Raw genomic sequence first — 11,220 nt, 5'->3', positions numbered from 1 at the left:
TTTCTAGTGTAGGTGAACATAGTTCCACTGGACCTGAAGGAACTCATGTTAGACAGATATATAGTAGGATTTTCCTTTGTTCCTCTAGAAACTTTTTTCTCTTTGTCAGGTATATGGAGCCAACATTTTAGGTTTCTTAATGAAGATCAAAATAAAATTTTATTATGCTGAAGTATTGTAAGATTTGCACAGTGTCCTTACTTATGATAATTCAGTAAAAATTGATAAAATTCAACTGTCATATCCAGTCACCACTGAGAACTAGGAAATCACCTACCACATGATATATTTCCCTTCGATTAAAACTGTTTTTCTTGGGTTTTCCACAGGGTAAGAGAAAGACTGCCTGACACATTTAAAAGACTTCAGCAAGGCTAAGAAATTTGGCTTTGCTTTTAAATGAATTTTAATTATTCATGCCCTTTTAAATTAGTCAGGCTCAAAATTTTTGATTGTAACAAAAAGAAAAATAGTAAATATGAGAATAAGGAATGAAGGTACAGATCTCAGAAGGTGAGAAAACAGGATACTGACTTCCCACTTACCAGTACTGGGAAGGGGCCAACAGGAAATACTGTGGGCTGGTTTGACAGATAACCTAGAAGTTTGGTTAGCAGTCAAAACACACACACACAAACAAACAACAACAACAAAAAAACACTGCACACACATGTCCCAGTTAACTTTTGTCTCATAAGCTTCAAGCTGCTGCCTGCTTGAAGCAGGATCCTGTGGTTAAAATGAATGACTAAATCACACTTTGCAAGAAAAGTTCCCCCTTGTTTTGAAAAGCACATTAACCGAAAAGCACATTAACCACTTCCTGAAGGGAAAGGGTACACAACTGAGGTACTGTTGGCTCCAAAGCAGCAAGGCAAAATCTGTTTAATCAATCTTGTTAGGTTCAGTCGTTCACACATGCAGCCATATCCAGAAGACGTGACTTTTCTATGATGTTTCTAGGTCCTACATATCTGTGGTTGAGTCCCAGAAGCACACACACAAATGTGGAGAAAAATAGCAGTCATGTTTTTGTTTCCTAGGCATCACAAGTAACAGAAGCTCAAGTGAAGCCACACAGGCTATAAATGTCCCTTGAAGCAGTCTCCTTTCTTTTCTAGTCAAGCAAGACATACTACACTTGTGCAGTATTCAGTGATGCAGCCACCCAAACAGATCAGGCTAGATTGTTTTCACAGCACCCAGTTTCTACTGTATTGCCTCCTTTCCTCTCTGGCTCCTGAGCAAGAGCTAATTTCCCTGTAGGTAGTGCCAAGCATTTGCGTCCCCTTCCCTCCCCAAGCATGGTGCTGTCCTCAGCAGCTCTTTAGCATTCTCCTGCTAGTGAAGTAGCTCCAGGACCAGACAGGGCCATGTGGCAAAGGCCCTGCTAAAACAGAGAGCTACACTTCAGAATCCCTGAGCTAGCAGTAGAGCCTCCAGCAACTCTGCTCTGATTGCAGTAGGATCTTTGCATGCTGCAGGTGTTATGTACCTCATCCTATAGACATCTTCGCCTCATGGCTCTTTCTTACAAGGGTGAGCAGTGATCCTTCTTACTTCTGTGGGACAGCTGCACACTGACAGGGTTTGGGACTGAAAGATGAAGCATCTGCCCAGAGATGTTGTCTTTAAGAGTGGCAGGCAGGACTGCCAAAGGGAAAATTCCTTACAAGCTTCTCTATGTTGGCATGGATTTGCCAAAAAAGAAAATTCTTCTCTGGCAATGTAAGGATGGACATGAGGATGCAACACAACAGATATACCCCTCCTCCTCCCACCCATCAGGAACACAGATTGTAGGTAAAATGTTATGTGAGATGAGGAAATACTATCAGTGAGCAGGAAATTTCCATTGAACCTGTGAAGAGTAAGACTTTGTCCCTTTGTCCTAGCCTGTAAAGGTGCCTACAGAGGGGATTCAGCTCAATCAGCTCAAAATGCACTAGCTTCTTTGCAAGAGCTTCAGAAATTGCTGCGTACCATAGATACCAAACATTAGAGCTCAGTGACAAATACCAATTTGCTTGCTTTCCTCTCTTTTTTCTCCAGCCTACACAAGCCAGAAATTCCCTAAGAAAAAGGAGGAACTGCAGGACAGTTTTGGGGATGGTCCTGGGAAAAGGGGTATGTCCTGTCTCTGTGAGGTGATCATAGTGGTTATACCCTGCTGGGCAGCTAAACTCCACCACAACTGCTCTCTCACTCCCCTTCCTCAGAAGCAGAGGGGGAGAAGAAAGTAGAAAGTATGCTGGAAAGAAAAAAAAGACCCAGGGGCTGAGATAAGGGGAATTTAGGAAGAAAGAAAAAAACAAACAAAGGTCGTGTGGAAGCAGAGAGAGAGAGAGAGGAAAATAATTATTTCCTACTTCCCATCAAAAAGCAATGTTTGGCTATATCCTGGGGAGCGGGGCCTCAATATGCGTAGTGTTTGTTTGGGAGGACAGACGTCTTCGTAATGAGAGCCACTCCACTCCTTCTCCCTTCCCACCTTTTATTGCTGAGTGTGACACCATGCAGTATGGAATATCCTTTTGGTTGGTTTAGGTCAGCTGCCCTGGTGATGTTTCTTTTCTCACTTTTTTGCCCACCCCCTGGGAGAGTTAGAGAGAGTCCTGATGCTGTGCCAGCACTGTTCAGCAGCAGACACAACACTGGTGTGATACCACTGCTGTTCTGGCTACAAGTGCAGAGCACAGCACTGTATGGGTTGCTGCAGGGAAAGTTAACATCCCAGCCAGACCCAGTACAACCTCATTGCAGCCTTCCAGTGAATCTCTTTTGTACTGTTAACTTGGGAATGGAGAACTCAAGAGAAAAGTCTCTTTAAAGTTTTCCTCCTCAGTAAGCTTGCCATTTTCAAAAAAATGAAAAAATGTTTGAAGAACTAAGAAAATATGTTTTGATGCTTTACGCGTTCCAGATACCTTCTGACTGAAGAAAAACAAACAAACAAGCAAACAAACAAAAAAACCATAAATAGGAAATAAGTAGCAAAAAGTCTTTTTTGTTTCTTATTTATTTATTTAGTTAGTTAGTTTTCCCCTTTAACATTTTGAAGACAATCAGAAATTATCTTAGGCACAATGCAATTCATAAGAATAATCTCAATTTTCCATACACATAACGGCCTTGAAACATACAACATACATAACATACACATTACGGCCTTGAAAGCCCGTAAGTGATGAACAAGCAGCAAAACGTACGTTTTGCCTAGAGAGCTTTCCCAAAGTGTCACTCAGAAGATGCAGTAGAAAGACACAACTTGGATGAAATGTGCTGCGAAAATGTCCCAGAGCAAAATCTTCAGTTATTTTAATGTACTTCAAAACGATTTTCTTTTTAACAATAGAATTTCATTTTACAGTTACTGAGCTGCTACATTTGAGCTTTTTTTCAGAAAGCATGGTTTGGTTAGCTGAAATGTCTGTAGTGTTTCTGGTGAATTCTGGATGCAGTTTTTTCAAAGGGATTTTTCCTCTTACTGACAGGCTGTAGATGTGTCATCAGCCTGGCAGTAGTAGCTAGGGTGTTCTACGGAGTGTCTCCACCCATGGCATTACTCCCCAGAGATGCTTAGTAAAGACTGAAATCAATGTTTGGTACAGTTCCACCTTTGTCTGTGTCAGCTTGTCTTCATAAAAGTCAAGACTGACCAAAAGGTAGTTGAATCTAGAAGGGTTTCTATCTAATGAGATGTCAATGTAGGAGATTGTTAATAAAGCTCTAACTACAGAGTAAAGGACGTATCCAATCTAAGGACCTGAGCACAGACTGAAACCTCATCAGTACCTAATGTGTTTGTAGTTTGGAAAAGGTCTGAAGCACATACTCAATATTATGTTTAGTGGTTCATACGTAAGTGAGTAGATAAATACTATATGAATCTGCTTTATTATGTGTATGGAAAATTGAGATTATTCTTATGAATTGCATTGTGCCTAATCAACTTGTAATAATACTTTATTCACTATGAATTCCATTCATGAGGCAGGAATTTTATCTTTATGCACAGTATTTAACAAGAAATTATATGACTGCTGTTGAATCTGTGTGGAAGTTTGTATCCTGCCATAGCAAAGCATTTTGAAAGTGTTATGTATTATCTTGATGTGTTTGAACAGGACCATGTATATGAGTAGTTTGAAATCATTATTTAAAAAAAAGTAATCATGAGTGCAATAAGTACTGTTGATTGTGCATATTAATTTTTAGTGAATAGTAGATCTTTGCTGTCTGAGTTCATATGTGTAAGTTTATGTATTGTTTTTTAGCATGCATTAGTATGAATGATACCTATTATATCTACTTATGCAATTTTTTACACATATCCTTATGAAAAGATACATATCCTTATGTGAAAGTGTGAAGAGTGGCTGTCTACATGACCATTTGCAATTCATTCTGTATCTGTCTATGTGAAGTTCATGAAATACATATTAAAAAATCTGTCTTGGGACAAATAGAGAGCAGGATGTAAGGAAAGGAGGTAGAATGGAAGGTCAGATCAGTAGTGACTTTGATGCTGCTCCAAAATGTTTATTTAAGAAACACAATCTTTAAAAAGAACACCTTCACTACTTAAAATTATCACATTCTGATATTGATTACTTTCTTAACAGACAAATCCTGTCTTTTTCCAAAAGATGGTAAATGACACAGCAGTACTGGAATTCAGGCTACTGGGTTTCGGTGGCAACCCACAGTACCAGATCCTACTATTCATAGTGTTCTTGGTTATTTATATTCTCACCATTTTAGGAAACTTCATTATTATTTCAGTAGTGACACTGGAGCCACGACTTCATTTACCCATGTACAAATTTCTCAAGAACCTCTCTTTCCTAGAGGTCTGTTACACCAGCACAATTGTACCCAAGATGCTGGCCAATCTACTGGCAGAGAGGAAGAGCATCTCTTTCTCAGGGTGCATGGCACAGCTTTTCTACTTCATTACCCTGGGAGCCACTGAGTGCTACCTCTTGGCAGCAATGGCATATGACCGATACCTTGCAGTCTGTGAACCCCTGCACTATATTGTGACTATGACTGCTGAGTCTTATACTCGTCTGGCTGTGGGCTCCTGGATCACTGGTGTCTTCACTGGTTTTCTCCCCTGTCTGATGGTCTCCAGATTGCACTTCTGCAGTTGCAACCTCATTGATCATTTCTTCTGTGATATCTCTCCACTGTTGAAGCTCTCATGCTCAGACACCACTGTAACAGAAGCTGTCGTCTTCATCCTCTCTCTCCTCGTCCTTTCCAGCTGCTTTCTGTTGATTCTTTTCTCATACCTACTTATAATCCTCAGTATCCTAAAGATTCCCTCTACTTCTGGAAAAAGAATGACTTTCTCCACCTGTAGCTCACACCTCATGGTTGTGACTATATACTATGGTACAATGATTTCCATGTACGTCCGTCCCACCTACCGCCTATCCTCAGAGCTCAGCAAGGCTGTATCTGTGCTCTACACAGTGGTGACACCCCTTCTGAATCCAGTCATCTATGGCTTGAGAAACAAAGGATTCAAGGAGGCATTGGAAAAAATAGTCATCAGACACCATCGTCTTCGTGCTTTGTAAGATGGGGAGAGTTCAACTCTGACTCTTGTTATCCAGGTTCTTTGTTATATTCTGATTACAGTGCAGGTTATTATCTCAATAACACATTACAGTAACAGTTTCTGCTTTTTTTATAAAGAATAATTCAAGCCAGTTATTACTGTTAGCCAAAATAACTCCTGGCATATTCTCATGCTTTACTTTCCTCTTTTTCTTTTTCCTTTCTCCCTCTGTATTTACCCAGCATTTAATTTACTTTTTATTAATTTTATAATTACTATTTGAATTGCATTTTATGTTCTTGTTACTGCACAGGCACTAACGCACAAATTTCATATGTGTTAATAAAGGTTAAAATTTCTGTATTATTTATGTTTTTCATTGCCTGTAGATGCTAGCTCATTTTTCTCTTGGTCATTTTTGGTGTGTCTATTGATTCAGAATAAATGCCACTGCAGTTTTTCTGTGTTTCATGTGTGGTATGTGAAACAAATATCTTGACATAAATAGAAACAGTGTAATCGCCTGTTATGAGGAAAAGGTATCTGAAAAGTACATTTTCTTTTGTTGCTTTACAATAATTTAATGCTATGAGTAGTTAATATGATTTAACTGAAGGATACTATTCCGTTCCTTTCTCCTTGAAGGAACATTTCAGGTGATGAGACATCAAATTATACTCTTATATTAGTAGGTGCGGACTACTTAAGGCATCTGCAGGAGATTATGAGTCATGTCACGGAAGCCATAGGAGAAGCCATCTTTCTACAGTAGCTGCTTTATTCCACTGAATGACCTATGGACCGTTAAATTCTTGGACCCATATATTTATGCATTTGATTTGTCCCCCGAAACTCTACTTACAGAAATGAAAGCTTAGGTATCTACCTGGCATGTGGACACCTGTGTGAGAACCCACAAGTTTAGAAGTCATAGAATCATAGAAGTCCTTAGTACTTAGAGATAGGGATTGCAAAGAGTCAGAACAACCTAAAAGATACAACTACCATGGTTCTGCTAAAGAAAGGCACTACAGCAAACACTCCATTGAGTTCTTAGGTGCCAAGGACAGAATTGCACAAGAGTCTTGATAGCAAGACTATCACCATAGCCACAAGATATTCAATACAAACAGCAGTGAGAGTAACCTTGCTTGACTTCAACTTACTGAAGTTATGAGCATTACCCTAATCAAGTCAGGATGAATCACACTTAACTGAGGATAGCAACTCAGGTGCATAAAGAGAAACCATTAGTAATAACTTCGTGACTTATTAGATGCTGCAGAATAAATCTTTTGGTTAGCAGATTCAACACTAGATCAGTCAGAGACTACCCCTTTTTGAAGTTACGGGTGGAGCCCATTGAGAGCACTGTAGGACATTCACAATGACAATAAATGCCTGTTTTTAGGCAGTTAATTTTCTTCCCAGGTATACACTTCAGATAAGATGAATGGCACTCTATAAAGACTGATGATACTAACTAGGATTTCAATTTAGTTCCTGTCTAAGATGTCTTCAGATGATCAAGATATCCATCTGGGGCTGGTAGACAGGGAACGGGATAAAAAAGGAGCTTGCATTTAATGTTTTAATGTTTAATGTTTTAATTAATGTTTTAATGTTTAAATTTAATTTAATTTAATTTAATGTTGCTTTAATGGAGGTTTTCACAAAAGCTCTCAAAAGTATGCAAGCAAGTAGATGCTTTCATTCTCCAATTCAAAACTATGGAACTAATTTTCTTTGCATTCTTTTCTGTTTGTCAGCCACCTATCTGCAACACCTGAATGATTAACTACTCTGGTCTGACACAGAAATTAACAAATTGTAGGTTCATAGGATAATTCAGATAGGCAGAGACCTTGGGCAGTCTCTAGCCCAACCTTTTGTCCAAAGTAGTCAGCTATGAAGTCAGACCAGGTTGTTCTGGACTGTTTCTTATCAAGTGTTGACATGCTCAAGGGCAAAGAGTGAACAGTCTGTTTCAGTGCCTGTACAAGAGATCCCTTCTCAACTACATTATTCCATGATTTTCCATACAATTTTATTTTGCATAGAGACTCAGAATCATAGTACTACTACAAAAAATGCAAATAAAGTAGATGTTAGAGCACTCATTTCATTATTTTCAGACAGATTTGGCTAGAGTTCAAGAAAAAAAAGAGGGTTTAGGATCTTTGGAAGAAGGGGTGGGCCACTCAGGCGGAATACAAAGATGTTGTGAGGCTGTGCAGAGAGAAAATTAGAAGGGAAAAAGCCAAACTGGAGTTCAATCTGTTTATTGCTGTTAAAGACAATAAAAAATGTGTTTATAAAGACATAAAAAAGGAAAGGAGGACTAAGGAGAATTTCAATCTTTTATTGGATGTGGGGGAAAACACAGTGGTAAGAGGTGAGGCTGATGTACTTGATGACTTCTTTGTCTCAGTATCACATTGAGATATTCATAATGTTTTAATCAAATAAGTGTACTTCTGTCAGATTTTCCTTTTGTAAAATAATATATGCATTTGTTTTCTTGTCTACTTACCAATATTTTTTCCAACCACAATATATGTAAATATTTATTTTAATTCTTGAACAAACATTGACAAAGACTGTTGTCATTAACTTTAATTGCTAATCATCTTTCTGCTCATCTTAATGTACCCACATCTATCTGTCTGTGCACTTTGTCATCATTTGTCAATCTGTAGCTATGTGACCAGTGTTTGCCATGTTGGTACATTTTCCAGTCATGTGAAAATAACTGAAAAGTCATCTTCAAAACACTATAAAATACTAAACATTTTCTAAATTATATAAGTTCTGGCAACTGCAAAGATCAATCATGCTGATTGCATGTTCAGCCAATTTTACAAGAAAAGCAGCAGAGGACATTGAAGCTAACACAGAAGTTGCAATGCAGTTTTACTTCTGCTGTGGGAAGAGTTGGTGAGAAGGAAGATGTTACAAGAGCTACTAATGAAAAAAAGTAACCAGAGACTGTCCACAAGATGTTTGACCACAAATACTGAAAGATGAAAAGTTTTTGAAGTGAATTAATTTAACTTTGTTAGTCTTAAATATGAGAAACAAGAGAAGCCTTGTTACATTTTTTTTTCATTGAAAATTGCAAAGTCTAGCAAAAATCTTCCTCAAAGATGATTTCTCCTATTAGACACCTTCTGACTACTTGCAGAGTCAGAGGTAAGAGTAAGCTTATAGCGTCCTTACTTTACAAAGACTTTGTGAAAAAATTACTGTGAGAAGGTCAAACACAGGAGTAAAGTTTCTTGAAGTTTTAATGGGGCCTTCTGAGGCTATTAGAAATAGAGCTGTTATGGGAAATCCTAATGGCCCTCCAGGGAGGAGCTGATTAGAGCAGAAAAACAGAGCATGGTTACAGGCAAAGAAAGGAAGGAAAAAATGCTTTCATGAAGCAACCCCTGTGAGGTATCCTGCCAAAGAAAGGAGCAAGGATTTTCAACCTTTGCAGCCCTTGCCTGCCTGAGGTTTCTTTCTGATCAGCATGGAGCATGAAGAGGAGATTGCCTCTGCACTTCCAGGATCCTGGAGAGTGCAAAGGCAGCACAGTAAAGGTGTCTGAGCAAAGGTCTCTTCCTGCTTGTCCTGCTGCTGCAGGAAAAAGTAGCCAAGGGTCTGTGAAAGGGACAGACCTCCCTGTCACAGTATGGCCCAATGATACTCCTCTTCAACTACAATCACTGTGACTCCTGTCCCATATCTCCTACACCCACACAGCTGGTATCCGTCTGGCCTACACATCATTGCTATCCCAGCTGTGGGACTACCCTCTTCCCCTATGCTCCTCAGCCTCAAACAGAGCCCTCAGACTCAGTTTTCCTGCTACACCTCTAGCCTAACCTGCAGGCCCCCAGCAGTCCAGCCTCACAGAGATGGTAGCCAGCTTCTCCACATAGAGCTTTGCCTGCCCCAGACCAGTTTCACTCCCCACCAGACCCCAGTATTTCAGTGATGCTTTGTAGACTGCCCCTGCAACCCCTAAACTTCCACTTGCCACAGACCATTCCCCTAGCTTTCCAGAAATGGATGCTTGTTCTTTGGCCATGAAAACATGATCAGTGCTCCCATACATGGAACAGTCCCTCAGAATCTGAGCAGGATGGACAGAGATGGGTGCAGATCCACTACAAGGAAGACATTGATTTGCTGGAATGCATGCAGAGAAGAACAATGAAGCTCATGAAGAAGACAAGAACACCATGGAACAGCTGAGAGCACTGGAGTTGTTTGTGTAAGGATATGTAGAACAAGAGAGTCTGCTTCTTTAAGGGTATTTGGTCAAGGGCCTTTTTTTCCAGGGCAACAAGGGAGAAGAAAAAGGGGAGGCAATGATGGGAATCAAGTCTGGTCAGTCACCCTGATTTATGAGAGCATGTGACAGTGTAGGAATATTTATTACAGAATGATTATCTGATAGATAACTTCTAAGATGGAAGACAATCATAAGACAAAGACCCCTCAGTCACTAATTGGTGAGCTAAGAAGCTACAGGTGCCATTTCCAGGGAGGATCATGAGAACAAAAGGTGGGATAGGTAAAAACAAATGGATATAAAAGAGCTGGTTGTATGTAAAATGGGGTCTGTAGTATACTTGTCTGGCCAAGCACTGCGCCTGATCACCACAGTCTGTCTATCATCTTCCATCTTCCTCTCATTAAATCTTTTCTTAGTTATCTCTCTGTATATTTGCACTTTTTCTCCAAAATGTACATGAGCTGTGAGGATTAAGAACCAGGTACTGCCAAGACCTGGATATGGGTGAGTGAACCTCAGTGTCAGATACTGCAGTCAGGTTGGGAAAGGGCACTCCAGCCTGTGGTGCTAGCTATTGGAATGAATGCAGGGGTCTCAGAAACAGTCACTGGTGGGACCTATGTGTGTGGAAGTGGAATTGGGGCCAGGTACAGGAGCGAGTAGGGGTCCTATCATCAGGAATCGGAGGGGGCAGAGCTCTCTGGATCTGAAAGGGTCCTACAGACTTTGAGCCCAGAGTGACAGCTGCTGGGGGAATTGGTATGAGTGAACTGGCTGGCCTCAACTGGAGTCAGCCCAGTGGTGTAGGCACCCTTGACCTTTGGTGCCATCTACTGGAGCAAGTGGGGGTCTCAATGCCAGCTGCTGGAGCAAATGGAGTGGTTATTGCAGCCACTGCAGTGGAAGAAGTGTGTGTTCCCAAACCAGGTATTGGGACTGGAATTGGTGTGACTGTAAGCATATAGTGTTATATGATACAATATTAGGATGAAGCTAATCTAACTTATGTTCTTTTCTTTACATTGTACTTGAGATCTGCTCCAAGCAGTGATGCTTTGAGTGCATACTCAAATTCATAGCTTGTAATGTATCACCCCATGCTTACTGTTTAGATAGGAAAAAAAGTGGAATAAAGGTATAGGGCTTTGATATGTAATACTAGAAGACTAAACCAAGATGGGAAAGACAGGGTATGGTCCTACCCTTGTTAATCAGGATATCCCTGGAATTATGACACCTTTAAAATATATTTGAGTTTAATTTGGGAACATGCCAGAAGGGATCCATGAAGAGATTCAGCATTCATGCACTGATAAAATAAGGGGTGCATACAGCAGTAAAAGAAGGAACAGAAAACGTACATTGA

The 11,220-nt window shown here is 40.0% G+C and overlaps 1 protein-coding gene across 1 annotated transcript; it reads left to right on the top strand.

The window, feature by feature from the left end:
• Positions 1-4,649: 4,649 nt before the first annotated feature.
• On the top strand, positions 4,650-5,588 carry OR11L1 (olfactory receptor family 11 subfamily L member 1; the record flags this gene model as incomplete). Its single annotated transcript, XM_084293534.1, has 1 exon — positions 4,650-5,588. One exon carries the CDS (start codon positions 4,650-4,652, stop codon positions 5,586-5,588), a length of 939 nt encoding a protein of 312 aa, XP_084149660.1.
• Positions 5,589-11,220: the final 5,632 nt, after the last annotated feature.

The sequence above is a fragment of the Netta rufina genome (assembly GCF_964035555.1).
Source record: "Netta rufina genome assembly, chromosome: 11".
NCBI classification, from domain to species: Eukaryota; Metazoa; Chordata; class Aves; order Anseriformes; family Anatidae; genus Netta; species Netta rufina.
The sequence above is the reverse complement of the archived record's forward strand: the minus strand, read 5'-3'. Positions and strand labels throughout refer to the sequence as shown.